Below are 19,457 nucleotides of genomic sequence, written 5' to 3'. Positions count from 1 at the left end.
TTGTGTTTTTTAATTAATTTGAACAACAACAAATAGATTTACAATTATGTAAGGTAATACACTAGATATATTTACCAATATTTTCAAATTTACTTTTGTTTCATCTGTGAAACGTATCGTGCAGAAGCAGTAAAATAGTCCTAATGTCAAAGTCCTACAATTTAAATTGGAACAACGAAAATACTTCAAGTGGAGTAAATACTTACATGCTAAAAATACACAATGATCATAACAATAAAGACTGATCTCGATTTAATTTTTTTTTTTTTTTTTTTTTTTTTCAACATTTTGGTACGGCAGAATTATAATATCAATTGTCCGGCACGTACATATGAACAAAATCTTTTTTTTTTCTTCATTTTCATAATATGTTATTATTTATACGTAGACGCGACGAAATTAACAGGAATGTTTTTGCGCGACGAGTGTGTTTGCGCGTTCGCGTACGAGTTTATCTTTATTCGCGAATTTAATCGGTAAATCGACGGTTTACGTTACGACCAAAGAGTGCTGTGCGTATTTCCGGGATCAGCTGCTGGGCAATCAGTTCTAGTCTGCTCTCCAACGTGTTGACAATCTTTATACGCCCTGCAATGTTAAATAATAAAATTAATACTTTTGTTGACAGTGAGTAGAGATTTAATGAAAGGTTTTTAGAATTATAAGTCAATGAATCATTCACCTTTGGCAGCCAGTAGCTCAACACCACCACAGCCGTCAGGAGCCAAGAAGTTGTCCTGATCCATTTTTAGATTAACTTCTTTTTTGGAAGTGTTTTTGTACTCTTGCTGAATACTTGGCATTAATGATTCAATCAACGCGTGATCTGCTTGTCTTGCTCTGATCGCTACATTAGATTCAAGTAACTAAAGCAAGTAATAGTTATTAAAACAATTTTTTCCCTTTTAGTTTATTGTAAGTAAACACATGTTATTTACAGTACCTGGTAAAGACCTTGAAGGATAAGGAGTTTCAAAATTTCAGCATATTTTCCTTGGTCTCTGCACACCTCACCTAGCCTCTTTCTAGCTTCATCCAGACAATTTCTCACGTGATCCTCACGAACTTTGAGCACTTTGAGACGGGCTTGATTTAGCATGTTAGATGATTGACTTTAAAGTAATGTAACATGTCATTACATAAATATTGAAGTCAAAGAAATGCTGCAATTATTAAACACTCACATTTTCTTTTGCAACTCAACTTGCTTTTCTTTCTTTTCATAATACTCCATGATTTTGAGACGCTGCTGCTGCACCAATCTTCCCTTCTCAATGTTGAACTCTTCTTCAGCTTTGGCATCGATTTCTTCAGCTTTCTCATTGGCCTCCTGTTCGATGAAGGCCATCATATGCTTGATCTGGAATTCAAAATCATAACAATATGCAATATCATATTGGGATGACAATAGTACGGCTCCACCAGTTATGATAATCAAAGTGACAGCAATACCCCCTCTCCTCATGTTGTTAAGAAAAATATCTAACTCCTAAATCATAAGAGAATCATCATTCAATTCAACATAAACATATTAAAAACTCAAGTAAATTCTCAGGAAAAATCGAATAAGCTACAACAATAAAACGTCTGTAGCTCCAATCCAAACATTTTCGGAGCACAAGCTCCAATCCAATGATAGCTCGTCCGTTTGCATATGCAATCCTCATATTCATAACACGCAACAAAATTTTAGACGCGTAATAAGTACGCTACGTGCGATCGTAAAAAGGCAAACTCTGCCAAAAACTACGTATATTTCAGCAGCGATTGAGAGCTTTACCCACACAGCGACTCCACTTACCTGCTTCTGAACGTCAGCATCGCTGAGAGCCATGTTGCTTGTAGGTGATGTGTTGCTGCTGTTGTCCTCGAAATAATCAGCCCAAAAGCTCTTCGACGCCCTTTGGATGTATCTTCTCTTGATTCAGCCGGAGTCTACGTGTCCCTCCAGGGAACACTGGGTTTTCAAAAATAGTCAACGCCCAAGTACTAGCAGCAACGACACCAGGAAGAAGCGTCGATATATATGTATACTGTACACAAATCGAAGGCGAAAAGTTGTCTCGTGAGCGAGGACTCGTTTCTTCTGCTGCAGGCACCTTCTCCTCTTCGGTAACTCACTCGATCGAGCTCGTGATGTTGACGTCTCGCTCTGACTCACGGTGCTCTCTATAGATGCGGGTGGCAGCTGTCTTTGTCGCGGGTGGATTATTGGACATGATCCGTCTGCTCCTCTCACATGACGATCACATGACCCGCGCGACGCGTGTATCAATGCCACCTGGCGCCTACTATCTATACTATTGCCCATAAAGTGATCATTACCTTTGATTGATAACATTTAATTTACTTTGCATAATACCTACTTTATCAATAGTTGATAGTAGTGGCATTCTTCACTGTCGATACAGCTGACATGTCAAATATTTGAAAGCCGTCAATTTGATGTTTAATCATTTCGTCAACCAAAGAGACTAACATGGATTGCTTCTATTTTAAAAAAAAAGAAATTCCACTCGTAAGATTGTCTGATGCATTTAATACACTTTTCAAGCGAATAAACATCTTCACTGATAATGCAAATGTAAAAACTATACTGCCACCAAAGAAGTCAAACCTCGACTTTTCCGAACTTTTCACGCGCAATATATCAGTCGGTCCCGGCTGATCGGTCCTTTTCAGGACGGCCACAATTAATTGATCAAATCTTTTCAAACTCTTGTGAGACAACTAAAAATGTGTTTCTCACAAGAAAAGCACGGAAACAAAAAAAGATGACACGCGCCTGAAAGTCATTCTCGCACCCATGTACAACAATACGCGACTCCGAAACTTCGATCAAAGTGGGGCACCCTCTTTATTTTTGCATGTGTACATGCACGCCTCATCATTTGTATCAATAAGTAATATTAAAACTGCTTGTATCGTGCACACACTGACGCTATTCATTTTTTGATCAAACTCCCTCGTAAAAGTTCACCACAAAAAAAAGGGGTGTTGCAAGGGGTAGGTACATAGAAGCGGCGTTTTCGTTTTTTATTTAAACTGCCGGCACGCGAGGACGAGAGAGAGAACAGCTCCGATTCTCCGGTTGCGGTGCGCAGTATAATAGCATGTAAGTCGGCTCGACACACATCGTTCGGAGAGTAGGTGGCGAAGAAAAAGAAGAAAACGAAAAGAAAGAAAGAAGTCGAAGAAAAGGAGGTGGAGTGTAGGCGCGCACTGGGTGGACGTGCCGCAGCGGCAGCAGTTGGTCTTCGCTCGCCGACCGCCGTGGACGTCCGACCCGGTCCTCCCCTGGTATCACGCGTTATACGATACTCCTCGCGGGCGAGCGAGTGCTGCGACGATCGTACTTCTTACACTGATGCCCGTTCGTCTTTAATCAACACGCAAAATACGTACGCGTATATCTACTCTGCCGCGACGTAATCATCAAACGTATTTTCCGTTCGGTATTTACTTTTTTTAAACAAAGTTACGTTCGAAGTGTCGGTGGTGCTGACTTTTTGAATAACGCTGCAGCTGCTCGATAAAAGAGAGCCAGGATGCCGGTTTTTCACACGAAAACCATCGAGAGCATCCTCGAGCCTGTCGCACAACAGGTAATGCCTCAATCGGATTACTCAATCTACCTACTTACTTGCCTAAGTGTTTTGGGACACAATTAAGTTGTCGTGCGTAAATACGAACCACATAAGCTATAGCCATCCGATTGAGCAGCGAATGGAGCTTTCAGAGTTTCGCAGCTCGTCTGATGCGATCTGCAATGTTTACACTACTCGCGCGACAGACGGGCGCATGAGAGAGTAAAGGAGAAAGAAATAGAATGCACTGACTTTGTACTTCTGCTACAAATTGCTCTGCTTCTTCGCACGCTTCTATAATTATATTATGTAGGTATCGTTGATTCGAAACATCGAAACTTGGGATCGGTATACAAACTTACCATTGTGGTATACACATACATCGGCAAAGCAACTCTCGCAATCAGCTGATTGATGTGTGCGTATATACACGATATTAAGGGGTGCAGCGAATATGGGGAATTTGCATCGGGCTTTTAATAAAGTAAAAAGAGGCCGAATAACCTATACTTGCGACTCCGTAATGTCTGCATCACCGAGAGCCAAGCTCCCTCCTTCTCTGTTTGATCTCTCTCGTTTTCTCCCTGCATGCCCATTCACATGTGCCAGTGGCAGTGGCACATCGTATGTATAAACCATGACATCATGCCTCTCTAATATCTCATCTATGCACCTCACTCTCTCTACTGTCTCAACACTACCCCTTTCCTCCCCCTTCACACAACCCATCGCCACTTGACGTGTATATTCCAATACTTTTATCGTTGGGTTGATCGTCGCACGTGTGCCACGATAATTAGTGTATGCTTCTTTGGACAATGACCTTTTTCTGGTGTGAGAGATGAAATTTTTTAAGGGATGATACGTTTTTTGCGCGAGTAACATAACCTATAAATTATTTATTGTGTGTTTATTTGTCAAAGAATCTTAGAAAAGGAGTAAAAAATTTATTTATTTATTTTTGTTTAACACTACTATTCGGTTGACAGGAGAGTATATTTTTGTCATTCGAAAATTAAGGAAGGTCTCTGCTATAACGAGGAATTTCTTGTAATTTATTCGTTGTTATTTATAATCGCGGTCAACGCTCCTCTTTTTTTTTTTACTTTGCTCGTAAAAAGTATATCTTAATAATAATCAGTCCAAAATCGTGATCATGAATGTAAAAATAACAGCGCTAACAAACGCTCGATGATTATTTTGAATTTATGAAAAGTATATATAAACTCTTCGAAACCTTGTGTGACTTTGCGTAACGAAAAATGTTTATAGTATTATTTGACGAAGAAAAACATAATCATGAAATTTTCTTTTCTTTTTTTTTTTTTTTTTGCGACACCAAGTTACTCGAATGTGAAACACTCTCCAATATTAGACCTTGACAACTATCTGTATATATACTTATTTCTAGTATTTAGTGAAAAGAGAAAAGTGATTAGTAAATGCAAAAAAAAAAAAAAAAAGTTCGCGCGAACGTCGAGGAGCAAAAGGTATACACAGATTACAGAACAGAATAGAATAGAGAGAGGCAGTTTCCGAGCGCGCGCGTTTCTAAAAATGGTTATTCGGCATCATCGAGAGAGAAACACTCGCAGCTTCCCTCTTTCTCCCTCTCGCTCGCGCTAAAGCGTTTCGCAATTTTTCGTTCAAACGCTTGTATACCACGCGTGGTCCATACCCACGATGTAGGTATAGCTGTATATTCTCTCTCGTGGGACTTGTCCGCAGCTGCCCGATTTTGCAAGCGGAGACACTTTTATCCCGTAAAACCGGTAAATCAATTATTTATCGATCTCCCCGCGTTATACACACCGAGCGCCAACCGATAGAGTACGAAAAAAATAAACATAGGTGCAGACTGATTGACGCTTTTAGAGAGTGACTAATGTGCGTCAGAACCTTTTTTTTTTTTTTTTTTTTTATTTCTTGGCACGCGTGTTGAATATGGCCACACCCATCATCAGCCGAGCCGTAGGGCGAGAAGAAAATCGAAAATTCAGTAATTAGGTATACGCGGGCGCTACTCTCGGTATATATATAATAGCGCCGAAGCGCGGGGGGGCCTGTCTCTAAAAATACATGGGGTTAAAATAAGATGCCTTGGGGGTATATGAGTTGTCTACGCGTATTATATAGATAACTCAACTCTATAGGTGTATATATATGTATGTATACATGTGGGGGAAAATCCGGTGTGACCACACAGCGCCGGCACTTTTGCTAAAATGATGTTGCCGCGGATGATGATGGTATATAGTCGAAGCCAAAGCGACCAATTACGCAATATCTCACGTTATATAGGTACATATTATAGACACACGCACTTATAAAGACCAATAACCCAAGTCCCACGTGGCGGGTCTCCAAGGGTATATTGTATTATCGATCGCGAGTCCTCTTGGGCCTTGTTGAACGCGCGCTCGTTTTCCGAATTCTATACAATATATGGGAAACCTCGAGATAACATATTTATGCGAAATAAAAAATCTCGTTGTGGAGACAATGAACGTTTTATTGTACACGCCAGCGAGGTGTTTATGTAGAGTTTGACAGCTTCAGCGTCGGTATTTCATACATACATTGCACACAGGAGTGTTTTTGTAGATATATATGACTTGGGGAAAAGGTGACTGTTTTGTTGAATCCAACATTTGACAAAAAGAAAAAAACATTTGTAATTTATGAGGGGAAATCGTGGGTTTTAAAAATAACCCATAAATATACATATATATTTCCAGAGCAACGGGCGCGGTGGTCGATATGTGTGTCAAGTATATCAAAAGTTATGATTGCGCGTTTCGCGAAACCTAGACAAAAGGTCGAGTTGCTAAATTGTCAAAAATAGAAAAACGAGCCGCTAAGCTTTTAGAAGCGAAACGCGAGACGCGCGTCTTATTTACACGTGGCTTTCGGTTGCTTTGCAAAATAAATTTCTTACACGAACACGTACAGTTAGCTCGTGGGGCCTGGCATCGTTGGAACTGCTTCACAATACTAAAGATAAATAGAGATAAGATACGCGAGGCCATACAGTAGTACGCATTACTCACAAAACACACCTCGAAAAAGGAACAAAACAAAAGTAAAATGGGTTATTTTCAAGGTGTCGAGGCTGGTCATATTACACGAGGAGGCCGAAGATGGAAACGCCATGCCAGACTTGGAGAGGCCCGTCAAAGTCGTCAGCCAAGCAGTGGCCAATCTCGTCAAGGTATACCCATACGCATCCTCGTAACACCATTCCGCTACGTGTATGCAGTATATATTTATATACACGAGCCCGTGGAAAAATTCGATTCGGTTACCAATGATTCAAGTATCCGCCCGTATTGATCTCATTCTTTATTTTTCCTCTTCCTCGAAAAACTTCGAACCCACCAATACGGGGAAAAACGTAACAAAAACCAACAAGGTTGGCAAAGAGACGATCAATTCGTCGGACGACGCCCTGCTCAAGCAAGACATGCCCTCATCGCTGAAACGAGTCGAGGGTGCTTCACACTTGTTGGAGGAGGCCTCGGTCATGCTGAAGAACGACCCCTACTCCAGCTCCGCCAGGTAACCACATCACGTAATACCTATACTTGCTTCTGTCTTATATTCGAATTTTTACATCAATCGCGATTATAAAGTATTGAGTAAGAAAAAAAAAAAAAAAAAAAAAAAAATTTCCCATGGATTTTTGATTCTAACGTTTTATTGTGTATTTTTTATTTTTTATTTCTCCACCTCTCTATCGACTCTACTCTGCGAGTGCAGTAGAACGCACACTGTTTATGAGTATAAAATGACGTACAGGTACGATAGATCACGCGTAAGTTGTTATGCACCATAGCTCGTAAGGTTTTTCTCATATAACACCCTGCAAAACAAACAAAAACAAAGAACACAGTGACGCGTGATGCTTTCATGTGATACATGTGTATACTTAATCGTGTGAGTATACCTGACTAATTAAATGCTAAACACGTAACCGATCATCATCATCATCATCATTGCATGTGTTATTTGAAAAATGATTTTATTTTTTTACAAATTATGAGAAAAACAAGGTGTTTCGTACATTCTTGTTATTCTAAAAAAAAAGGGAAGCCGAAACAAGTATCATTACACCGAGCTCAAACCAGGTGGAATAAATACACTTGTAACGCGTTGTAATTTAATTGGTATACGTGACAAAAACGCCGGTAAGTGTGTATACCTCGGCGCGATTAATTCTGTCGGCATCTCCATCATCAAGACAGTTCAAATTTCTCAATCGGCCTTATTGATTTCGTAATAGTGTCTACTTACTTCCCGTTATTTTTTTTTCCCCCCCCTCACAAAATACGCATGTTATTAACGCGCTGTGTACATTATAATCCGTTTTTCACTTTTGAGTCACACAAATGATGATTGATCGTTTATCTGTTCGACTAACACTATAGTCCCGAGATTAAAGGAAAAATTTTAATTTCGCTCTTGAGACGCTTTTTGTTTTTTTTTTTAATTTCATAAACTCTACCACACATCATAATACAATGCATATCTGGTTTGATTGATGAATCTCACAATTAAAAATGTTTTTCGAGTGCGAGTGACGTTTAGTTTGCATAACGCGAGCAACCATCCCTGAGAAACGCATCGTTAAAAAAAAAAAAAAAAAAACAAACAAACTCACATTAAGCCGCGCATCAGCTAATTAATCGATCATCAGAGTACTGAAAAAAAAAGCACTGCCGCAGAGCAGCGAAGAACCGATAAAAAGCTCATCGGTGAATATACATGTATAAACATAACGCGTATGGAGTGAACCGCGCGTATCGAGCGAGAGTAACTAATTTAGCTGGGCTTGGGTATTTTTAGAAAAAAATTAATAGAAGGCTCGCGCGGCATTCTCCAAGGCACGAGCTCGCTGCTGCTGTGCTTCGACGAGAGCGAGGTCCGGAAAATAATACGCGAGTGCAAGCGCGTCCTCGACTACTTGGCCGTGGCCGAGGTCATCGAGACCATGGAGGACCTGGTGCACTTTTTGAAGAACCTCAGCCCGTGCCTGAGCAAAGTGTCCCGCGAGATCAGCGCCCGTGAAAAGGAGCTCACCCACCAGGTCCACAGGGAGATACTCGTCAGGTGCTTGGACCAGGTGGGTATATACTTGGGATATTTTCGGGTGATCTTGGGTCCCCCCCCCCCCGTTCATTAGCCAACTGGAATCCCGACATCCGTGCCAAATTTTATTTGAAATTCCGCAACCATCAAAATACACTTATTTATGTATACTTTTAATAGTATTTTGATCAATGGTAGAACGAAGTGGGAAAAAAACAAATCTTAATTTCCGATTAATTCGATGATCAGGTGAAAACTCTGGCCCCGATCCTCATATGCTCGATGAAAATCTTCATACACATAATATCGAGCGGCGGCCGAGGTGCCGAGGAGGCGGCCGAGAATCGCAACTACCTCTCGGGCCGCATGTCCGAGGAGATAAACGAGATCATCCGCGTGCTCCAGTTGACGACTTACGACGAGGACGAGTGGGACGCGGATCAGTTGACGGTAAGATTGTGCTGAATGTACACGAATGCCGATGGTCGAACGAAATAAATGACAACGATCGATCGGTACGCAGCTGCTGAAGAAGGCCCAGAGCGCGATCGAGTCGCGCGTCAAGCCGGCCTTTGACTGGCTGGACAATGGGAACGCGCTCCGAGGTGGGGTGGGCGAGAAGAGCCTCAGGCAGATAATCGACCAGGCCGGTCGGCTGGCCGATCGGTACCTGCCACCCACGCAGGCCCAGCCGATCTCCAAGTTGGCGTCTCAGCTGACCACGATGACCGATGCCCTCTGCGAGCTCCGGCAGAACGACAAAGGTGCGCAATTCCATACCGATCTTGTGCCGATTTTTCGAGCTCGCTCGGTATTGACCATCGGTTTTTTTTGTTTTCATAGGAACATCGGCACAGGGCGAGGCGCTGGCCCGTGGCATCAAGGACAAGGTGAACGAGTTGCGCTCCAACATTGCCTCGGCGATCATCGACGCCGACAAGTCCGGGGGAATCCAGGCGGCTCACACGGTTGCCGGTAGGCTCGAGCAGGCCAACAAGTGGCTGCTCAATCCGCAGCACGACGACAAGGGCCTGGGCCGTAAGGCCATCGATCTCATCATACACGAGGGCAAGAAGGTACAGCTTTGACTGACACATTGCACTTACCGATCGTTACACTCGTGATAACGATTTCAACAGCTACTCGCATTATATCATTAATTTATATACGTATACTAACTTTCAAAAGTGTAATACAGAAAAATTTTGCTTTCTCTCTCTCTCCCTCTATCTGCTTCTTTTGCTTGCCTCTCGCTTGCTCTCATGCGCGATTCCTGCGCATCGGGCGTACACGTGCGATTGACCATACCAATCTGCATGTGCACGCGATAGAATCACGGGACCATAGCCGAAGTAAGTCATAGAAGAAGTATTGGCTGCGCCGAGGAAAAATATTTCTTGAATACTTATTGGTGTTTCATGATGGATTGTCTGTTGAACGTTAGGGTAGTATGTTGCCACTGCTTTGTTGTTTTTTTCTTTTACTCACTATTAACACTAATTAAATTGATGTCTTTTAACAGCCATTTTTGAAAACTAAAATCATCAATGTTCGCCACGCAGACAATTAATTATGACATGGTACATGTATAACACTGACTGTGTACTTAATTCTCATCATCAGGAGCGTCGTATCTTGGGCTAATTTCAATAATATATGTGCCGGTTGATAAAGTTCTCGTCCTGACGCACAAATTGGCTAATCTTAACGAAAAGTTGCGAAAATTTACTAAGTTTCTCGCGCCTACATGTACGATATACATAATGATGCACTTATTTTACGACGGTGTCAACAAAAAAGTCTCGCACTTGTTTATAAACCGCATCTTCTAAGACTCAGAGCGCTGCCAAGTTCTCTAAAGCCCCTACGGCGTGGCTCTAAAATTAATCCAATCTCGGCCCTCTCGATCATAAAATCCAGAGAGCCCATAAGCTGTGCTTGCTCACGTGTACATAATTATGACTATCTTCTGATGGCCATCGCGCGCATTGACCTTCGTACGTAAAAATAACAAAGACACGACGCTCCGCACTGGTTTTTTCCTCGGTGCCAACGATAAGGATCCGATTGAAGAGAAACACATTTCTAAAGTACCTCTTTCATCCTCCCCCACCTGCTCCTCTCGGGGCGATGGTCAAACGAAACGCAGGTAGCGGAGGGCTTGCCCGGGATCCACAAGGCCGAGATACTCCAGCTTTGCGACGAAGTGGACAACCTGTCGCACCAGCTGGCCGACCTCTGCGCCAGGGGCGAGGGCAACGGGCCGCGAGCCCAGGAGATCGCCCGGCAGCTGTCGCAGAAGCTCCACGAGCTCAAGAACAAGATCCAACAGGCTGTCGTGTCGCGCGTCGTCGAGGACTTTATCGACATTACCACGCCCCTCAAGCAGTTCACCGAGGCGGTGCTCGCGCCCGAGGGCACGCCCGGCCGCGAGCAGAACTTCAACGACAAGACCCTCAATCTGCAGAACTTCTCCAACAGGGCGGCCAAAACCGCGAGGATGGTCGCTGCCGGTGGTGAGTGCTTTGGAACATTTTTCTTTCTCATTGGTTTGTTCGGCAATACTGGTCGAGTTAAGTTTTTTCTCGTGTTATTGAAAGCACTGCGAGTCGATCTCTCAACCATCATCGTTAAATTAAGAATCTTCAGAGAGCCGATTTTCTTTTAGTTTGTAAAATAATTACTGCGATTGCGGCGAGTTTTGCAAGTGAAAGTGTACGTGTATAAAGTCTGGCATGTTAATCAATCAAGGAATCCAAATCTTCCCTGACTAAAAAAAAAAAGGTGCCCTACAATAAAATAAAATAATTTGTATTCGCTAAACAGGAAGCGGTGGAAACAAAAAGCTGGCCGAGGCCCTGAACGCGACGGCTTCGCAGCTCGAGTCCCTGACGCCGCAGCTGATAAACGCGGGCAGGATCCGCATGACCTACCCGGAGAGCAAGGCCGCCGACGAGCACTTTGAGAACCTGCGCCAGCAGTACGCCGACACGATACAACGGGCCCGTAGCCTCTGCGACGAGGCGACCGACGGGGCGGACTTTGTCAAAGCCTCCGAGGAGGCGATGAAGAAGCACACGGTGCTCTGCGAGGACGCCATTGCCAAGCGCGATCCCCAGAAGATGGTCGACAACACCTCGGCCATCGCCAGACTGGCCAACCGGGTGATACTCGTCGCTAAGCAGGAGAGCGACAACAGCGAGGACCCGGCCTTCATACACAGGGTCAACCAAGCGGCCGACGTGCTGCAGAGCTGTAAGATGCTCCTTCTTTCCCTCTTTTTTTTTTTTTTTTTTTTTTTATACGTCTCATTTGCGTCATTTTCAATGCGTAATGGAAATCGAAATCGGATCAATTGTCAGGGTCCGCAGTGCGTCGACCCTTCTTGACTTTATCTTTCTATTGACTTGTGATGTATTCTCGGAAAATCGCCTTTTATTCCAACGGACTCTGGTGCCTGCACGCATCCCAATCATTACAGCAGAGTGCGGCAATGCGCAGCTGTAAACTGCAGAGGCGCAACAAGTACCATTAACTCGAGGGGGGGGGGGAAACATCGACGCCGATGTGTAATACTAGCGCTCGGTTATTGTTGTCGGGTTTGTCAATCTTGCGTCATTGAATCGGCGCATCCGCGACAGGAAAGAAAAAAAAACGGGAGCAAACAACCGATGTATGATAATATAATAACAATGTACACATCACCACGCGCTCGGTTGCAAGGTCCCGCCGTCCGGCGAGCAAGTGAAACGTGGATCGAAAAATCGGGGAGAGGAAAAAAAAGCGCACTAAAAAATATGACACGCCGCGGTGCATACAATGACAGCAGCAGCTGGTGTATAATAGAGCATCTCCGTTTCCTCCTACAGGCGTGGCTCCAATGGTCCAGGACGCCAAGGCCGTGGCTATGAACATTAACGACGGCTCGGCCATATCGCGCTGGCGCGACAGCAATCGAGCGGTAAGCCAATATGCGTACACTCGAAATACTGCACGTATTACATGTCATCAATATAATTACATGTATCCGATGCAACATTAATAATATGTTGTGTCGTTTTCGATTTACTTGGCTGAATGTATCGCGTTCTGTTGGCTGCAGTTACTGTCAGGTGTCGGCCAGGTGAGAAAGGCCATCACAGTCGAGCCGGAGGGCCGAGGCACCCCGATACCACCGCCCCCGCCTAGTCTGGCGAATCTGCGCATCCAGGACGGAGGTTTGTACTTTTGGGATATTACCTTATTTATTACGGTTGGCAGATTTTTAACGAGTGGCAACGAACCGAAGTTTCGAGCTGACAGTGATTTTTATTTTTGTTTTTTTACTAAATGACTTGTTTATATCAGGAGAGGGCGCCGATCGAGAACAAAAGAAACAGATATACCAAGACGATCTTAAACCCGGTGTCGGTAGAAAGAGTAGAGGTAATTCGGCAAATTTGTCGTTGTCCTCGTTGATGCACGGCGTGTGCTGGAGTTTTATGAGCAACGCATGAGATGAATCGTAATTTTCAAAATTTCTTAAAAAAAAAAAAAAGATAAATTGGTATTAACACCTTTAATAATCGGTATTAAAATCTATTTCAAAATTTGCATAATAATCATTAATATTGACTTGAAGCACACTATTATAGTCACAATATACGCCTTTTGCTTAACTAACTCGACTACATATGTTTTTCAACGTCGGCAAATAACAAAACTTGGCAAACAATAACCACACGTCGTCCCGTTAAAACTAAAAAAATACATTAAAAAGCATCATTTCCATACGCGTTAGCTTCAAATAGATAATACATGTGTCAGTGGCTGTATGTGCTCTATCGTTCATCAGTGATCGAGTGTGACCGTGATTGTGGGAAAACAAAGAGAACAAGTTGTACATTTCCGTTGGTATAACGTGCAGAAAATAATAAAACGACTTTTCCTCGACAGAAATGGTTCCACCGCGTCCGCCACTACCGTGTGGAGAGGTACCGCCACCGAGACCACCGCCACCCGAAACCGACGACGAGGACGAGATGTTCATGCACGCGCCTCAACCGAATCAGCCCATAATGGCAAGTTTAATTACAATTACTTGATTATTTTTTTTCAATTAGACGTGCTTTCTCACTGTGTAACTTGAACGGTCTAATTCGCGCAGATGGCAGCTCACGGACTGCACCAGGAGGTCAAACAGTGGTCCAGCAAGGACAACGAGATCATCGCCGCGGCCAAGAAAATGGCCATTCTCATGGGCAGACTGTCCGGTCTAGTGCGGGGCGAGGGTGGCAACAAGCGCGATCTCATTGCTTGCGCCAAGGCCATCGCCGAGGCTTCGCAGGAGGTCACGCGACTCGCCAAGGAACTCGCGAGGGAGTGCACCGACAAGCGTATTCGTACGGTCAGTGCATTTTTTTTTTATTTTATTCCGTTTGATCTCCACGTGGTTGATGAAAATTTTTTATTGTCACCACAGAATCTCCTTCAAGTTTGCGAACGTATCCCAACCATCGGGACGCAGCTCAAAATCTTGTCGACCGTCAAGGCAACGATGCTCGGTGCTCAGGGTACGTATATTGTTTATCTTTAATTCAAATGGAACATAATTAATTAGCGTGTATATAAGCGCTCGATATCGCATAATCAAGCTTTTTGCTGAATAATAAATCATCCATCACTAACTTACTAACAAAATGTCATTGGTTTCTCTGTGCTTAGAAACGCTCCCCACCTGGGAAGAGCTGATGCTATACGGTAAAGGCCAGCTGCATACCACACAACGTTGTACAATACACGTTTCATTGCGTATTTTGCCATTATTTTCATTTCATTACGTTTGAAACTCGTATACTAGTTGCAAATTATGGTTGTGAAGTTGAAAATGATTACGTTTATAGCTCAACAGTTAGTGACATCTTTATGATTGCAGTTTGTATGTGCATGGAAATTCAAAAGCAAAAGTAAAGTTTTAAAAAGTAAATATTTTCAATAGCATAAGAATTGCTAAATAAGTTTTCAGCGATTCTAGTATTTCACAATTCGTTATGTGTCAATGAACAAAAGACGTTTACTGCAATTTCAGAACAACACTATCTTTAGTATAGAATAGCTTGGAGTTGTATGCATGAAAGAAGTAGCTTATTTATTTGTAATTAATTAAATCCTCAGCACTTGATATGAATTGACGTACTACTTCAACGATGACGCATACAATAACTTTTTTTACATACAACTATTTGTATACACGTAACAGTTCTTCACCTAGTAGAAACAAAAGTATGGCTTGTCCAGCAAAAACAAAAACCATTCCTTCATCATTACCTATTAATTTTAAACGCCTAGAGAATATTTGCACGCAGAAAGTAATAGTTGTCTCAAACATTCTATTCGCAAAAAAATTAAAGTTTCTTACAAAGGTGCTTTTGTTATCCTACAATTTAAAAAACTTGCATGGGAAAAAACAGTATTTCGCAATTATAAACTATTCAATAAAACTCTCCTTAAATTAAATTTTATGAAAATGGTGTACTAATTTGATTCTGGAAAAAAATACTACAGGTACAGAGGAGGACCAAGAAGCGACGGACATGCTGGTGGGCAATGCCCAGAACCTCATGCAGAGCGTCAAGGAGACAGTCCGAGCGGCCGAATGCGCGAGCATCAAGATCCGAACAGCCTCGGGGATAAAACTGCGCTGGGTGCGCAAGCATCCTTGGTACCAGTATTAAATGAAAAAACGATAGTCAAAGACGAAACAAAAAATCATCGACAACAACAAAGACTACATTGTCATTTTCAGCCATTGTGTCTCCCTTCTATTCCCTCCTCTGATGCGTGCGTCGTGTTTTGTCCTCGAGTAATTCTCATATTTTTTCATGCCATATTAAAGATATAACGATGATTTAGATAATTGTCTAGGATGTAACGACGAGTTTCCCACTTAATTAAATTTTATTCTTTTTTCTCTCTTCTGCTTGAGTGAATGAGAAAGTCGGACCCTTCTTTTTTGACCACAAAATCGGGTTGATCGAGCTTCTTTAGAGAAATAATTGATGTGTGCATTTTAGATCACAAACTGTTTTATCAAAAAAAAAAAAAAAAAAGCCTGTAGTAGGCTTGGTGAAATAGGATTATTAGATTTAGCTTGTTAATTAATAATCGTGCATTAATTAAAATCAAGACATAAAAGTATGTAATTAGATTTGTAAAAAATTTTAACAGAATCGTGGTGCACTAATGTTAAGAACTAATTTTATGGTTCAACACCACTGATGCCCGACTTGGTTTATACATTTTTATGAATTTCTTGACTAATTGTATAAATATGTACTAATGCGTGTAATAATAAAAGGTACACGAACCTTGCGATGCTTTTTACAAGTAGTATAAAACACGCGTCACAGTGCCGAAAGTAACAGTACCTTTGTGTATAAGCACACAGGCGTGTGTCCTGTATTTTAGAAATAAGGTGCAATAAAAATGACCATACGTAGAGAGAGACAAAAAGATTTGTATTCCCGAGGCCGCTATTTTTTATATAATAAAAAAAATGTGCAAAGAAGTGCATGAAGGCAACTCAGTGTAATCGACTTTATTTATTTTTGTATATCTCACGAGAGAAATGTGCAATATATAACGATGGAAAGTCGACAGAGTCCATATTTTAGGTCACATAAGCCTTCCCAAAAAGTAGACAAAAAGCTACATATATATATGGTGCTAATGGTATTTTAGTACTAAATCGGTTGTTAGATATACCAGAATTCGAAGCATAGATAATCGCAGAGACGTGTACTAGTTTTGTAATCGAGCTTGCTGTGCAAATAAGAGCCTTCCGTCTACTTACAATTATTGACCAATAAAAAATACCCATCCTTTTATAGATCGGACTGGAATGTTTTTGAACGTGATTTTTCTATTTATTGTTTATCAAGAAAAAACTACATATATTGTATAACCCATGATTTATATTTGTAATGTAATAAACCGGTTTAATAAATTAAACTCGGCTTTATTTATCTATTGTGTTCTAACTTGATTAAGAGTATAAAAACTGTACAATAATCACATGTTTTTTTTAAAATTATTTAAAGTATAAAAATACGCACGTTAGAAAATTTTGATGAAACAGTTTTGCAAAAAGTTTTTTTTAACTTATTTTACCTTGATCATGTGTATAAATACACTGACACTTATTTTTCATCAAAATTTTCCTTGACTCATTAGCTATTTAATTTTTATATCAAGAACTTAATGCACCACTTTCAGGCTTGATGGGTATGTTATTTTTTGGCATCTTACCTGGCCTTAGGTAAGGATTATCAATAACATCTGATTGAGTGTTTGTCTCCTCATTTTGTTCAGTCTCTTCTTTTGGGACAACAATTCCTACAAAACATCTTCAAGTAAATAAAAGAAAATTACACAATGCTTGATCAAAATATATGTAATAAGTTACCTTCTTTGTTCCCATCCTTACTTTCAGGTTCGTTTTCTTTTTTCTTTTTAATAGGACTACCTTCCGCGTCGCTATCTGAATCAAAAATTTGATCCTGTGGCAGTAAAGCTGAAAGGTAGCTCGGAAATTGTGGAGAAGTACCTATCACTGAAAAAAAGATAAGATTGAATGTCAGAAGAAAAAACAAATCAACTAGTTTAAGGTGAAACATTAAAGTAGAATCTGGTACTTTGCTTACATGGAAACATGCTGTTATCATCTTTGAGGAACAAGCTATGTGTCTTGCCAGTCTTTGCTGTGAATCTGGTCAAGGCTCTTTCAATATCCCTCTTCTGGGAAGCAGCTTTTTCTCTAATTGCTTCGTATTCAGTCACAGGTTGCTTATGCGTCTACAAACACCAATAATTGTTAATTAGTAAAAGGCACAGCACAGGTTTCTTCATTTCACTTGTAATAATAAAGTGTTTTCTCACCGGTGTCCTAATATAAGCATGAGGATCTGGCAGTGGCGGCAAGTAGCTCGGAATGTGAGGAGGATGGTTTTGCTTGACTCCAGCTTGCAGGATGCTCAACTGTTTGGTTTGTGTTTGCTGCTGAAGAGGAGGTAAGATCGTCCTGTTGGGACGAAGCCCGTAACTCCAAAGATTGTCAATTTTGATGCCTGAGTTCACTAGAGCTAGTATGACATCTGCTATGAGGATTTCTGTCCTGCTGGAGAGTTCGCAATAATTCCTGGCTGACTGACCGATCTCACACAACACTGGAAAGAGTAAAAAAAAAATAGTTCTCAGTACGAGTGATTGTTGATAATAGTATTGTTGACTGCGACCTGCAGTGCACAGATTACGGACATGACTGCAACATTTCCGTAAGAGTTTCCAGAACGGCTCGCTCGCAGTAGTCGAAGCCGCACTCGATTATAATGTTGCAAATCGCTTGGCTCAATACTTTTCTTCTTGTATTAGTTGTTTGAACGTCCATTTCTTCACTATTTGTTTTGATTCTAGCGGTTTAACTACAATGTACGTACAACGACGGCGGCGATCGGCCAGCTGATATTTGTTTAGTAATCTGGCCAGTTACGGCTCTGTTCCGTAATCTGGCCAGTTAAAATAGCAGACGACAGTCAATAGCGATTAAATCTTCACTTTTTTCTTGACTTTCACGTCATCTGCTGTTTTAACTGGCCAGATTATACGGAATACATAGCGCCAGTTTAATTCAAGGTAGAGTTGACTTGTAAGATGTACGTGAAGTTATGTGTAGTAATTAAAGTAATTACTACTAAGTAATGCCATATGGTCGATTTTATTGAACCATATGAATATCTCTATTTTAGAGGTCGACTTTTGAGTTAAAAATAGATTGTAAACTTGCCGCAAACAAAACAAACCACGTCAACTTTTTATTATCTATCTATAAAATTAGTTGCGGCTGGTTTATAATTATCAAAGTGACTTTGCTGTAAATAGCAATAGTTATTTGGATCAGCGCCATCTAGCGGTCTTTATTTTTTGGCAATTTGGCCAAAAGTGGCTCCTAAAATTCTCAATAAGAGCATTCAGGATTAGAGCCATTTCGTCAATTATAAACCAGCCGCAACTCATGAGGAAGCTATAGAATAAAAAAATAACGATACGTGTGTTTTTGGCGGCAAGTTAACAATCTATCTTATGCTTGAAAATTTATCTTCAAAAGTGCAAACACATATGAGGTCGATTTTTTGGTAGAAAATAGATTGTTAACTTGCCGCCTAAAACACACGTATCGTTATTTTTTCATTTTATAGCTTCATCACGAGTTGCGGCTGGTTTATAATTGACTAAATGGCTCCAATCCTGAATGCTCTGGTTGAGAATTTTAGGAGCCACTTTTGGCCAAAAAATAAAGACCGCTAGATGGCGCTGATCCAAAATAATTATTGCTACTTACAGTGAAGTTTTTTTATGAGTTATAAACCAGCCGCAAATAATCTTGTTAATAGATAATAGATAGTTGACATTTTTTATGCTACTTGCGGCAAGTTTACAATATGTCTTTTACCTGTAAATGGACCCTGAAAAGTGTAAATATTCCACTTATCTTATACGGCTCATAAAATCTACCATATTTACAAAATTAAAATACTTTAGACCTTTTATCATTAACTCGCGGAAGCACAGCCCTTTAACTTTTTAGTTTAAGTAAACAGCTAACTTATATAATATGTACATACCAAGATTTGTGTTACAGAAATCTTGAACAATGATTAAATAGATACGTAAAGTAATAAGTCCAAAAGAGACAACTAAAGAAAAAAAGTTTAAAAAAGAAGTTCAGTTACACAGGAAGAGTCTCCT

General features: G+C 41.1%; 3 protein-coding genes across 4 annotated transcripts; 1 reads left to right on the top strand and 2 right to left on the bottom strand.

The window, feature by feature from the left end:
• Positions 1 to 21: 21 nt before the first annotated feature.
• On the bottom strand, positions 22 to 2,142 carry Vha26 (V-type proton ATPase subunit Vha26). The gene is made up of 5 exons (XM_014356297.3): positions 1,802 to 2,142; positions 1,185 to 1,360; positions 944 to 1,112; positions 683 to 866; positions 22 to 588 (listed from the first exon to the last, which is right to left on the bottom strand). Exons 1-5 carry the CDS (start codon positions 1,832 to 1,834, stop codon positions 470 to 472), a joined length of 681 nt encoding a protein of 226 aa, XP_014211783.1. The 5' UTR covers positions 1,835 to 2,142; the 3' UTR covers positions 22 to 469.
• A 1,128-nt stretch (positions 2,143 to 3,270) lies between these two features.
• Vinc (vinculin) lies at positions 3,271 to 15,624 on the top strand. 2 transcript variants are annotated; one of them, XM_089595845.1, is made up of 17 exons: positions 3,271 to 3,605; positions 6,691 to 6,798; positions 7,000 to 7,145; positions 7,350 to 7,385; positions 8,433 to 8,709; positions 8,925 to 9,125; positions 9,199 to 9,439; positions 9,519 to 9,751; positions 10,825 to 11,191; positions 11,502 to 11,930; positions 12,545 to 12,636; positions 12,778 to 12,892; positions 13,611 to 13,735; positions 13,822 to 14,061; positions 14,137 to 14,227; positions 14,379 to 14,414; positions 15,219 to 15,624. In XM_089595845.1, the coding sequence occupies exons 1-17, from the start codon at positions 3,549 to 3,551 to the stop codon at positions 15,386 to 15,388; spliced, it is 2,964 nt and encodes a 987-aa protein (XP_089451971.1). In that variant the 5' UTR covers positions 3,271 to 3,548; the 3' UTR covers positions 15,389 to 15,624. The 2 variants fall into 2 exon arrangements, with proteins under 2 accessions (XP_089451971.1, XP_014211787.2); XM_014356301.2 differs by lacking the exons at positions 7,350 to 7,385; positions 14,379 to 14,414 and adding an exon at positions 13,023 to 13,100.
• A 1,014-nt stretch (positions 15,625 to 16,638) lies between these two features.
• Positions 16,639 to 18,123, bottom strand: Taf8 (TBP-associated factor 8). Its single transcript, XM_014356274.2, has 5 exons — positions 17,970 to 18,123; positions 17,592 to 17,878; positions 17,357 to 17,507; positions 17,119 to 17,265; positions 16,639 to 17,048 (listed from the first exon to the last, which is right to left on the bottom strand). Exons 1-5 carry the CDS (start codon positions 18,097 to 18,099, stop codon positions 16,903 to 16,905), a joined length of 861 nt encoding a protein of 286 aa, XP_014211760.2. The 5' UTR covers positions 18,100 to 18,123; the 3' UTR covers positions 16,639 to 16,902.
• Between the last annotated feature and the right edge of the window lie 1,334 nt (positions 18,124 to 19,457).

This window comes from Copidosoma floridanum, unplaced genomic scaffold (genome assembly GCF_036245765.1).
Source record: "Copidosoma floridanum isolate Cflo_tuat_1 unplaced genomic scaffold, Cflo_Japanese_pri ptg000029l, whole genome shotgun sequence".
Lineage (NCBI taxonomy): Eukaryota > Metazoa > Arthropoda > Insecta > Hymenoptera > Encyrtidae > Copidosoma > Copidosoma floridanum.
Note: the sequence above shows the minus strand (reverse complement) of the source record. Positions and strands in the feature narration are given on the sequence as shown.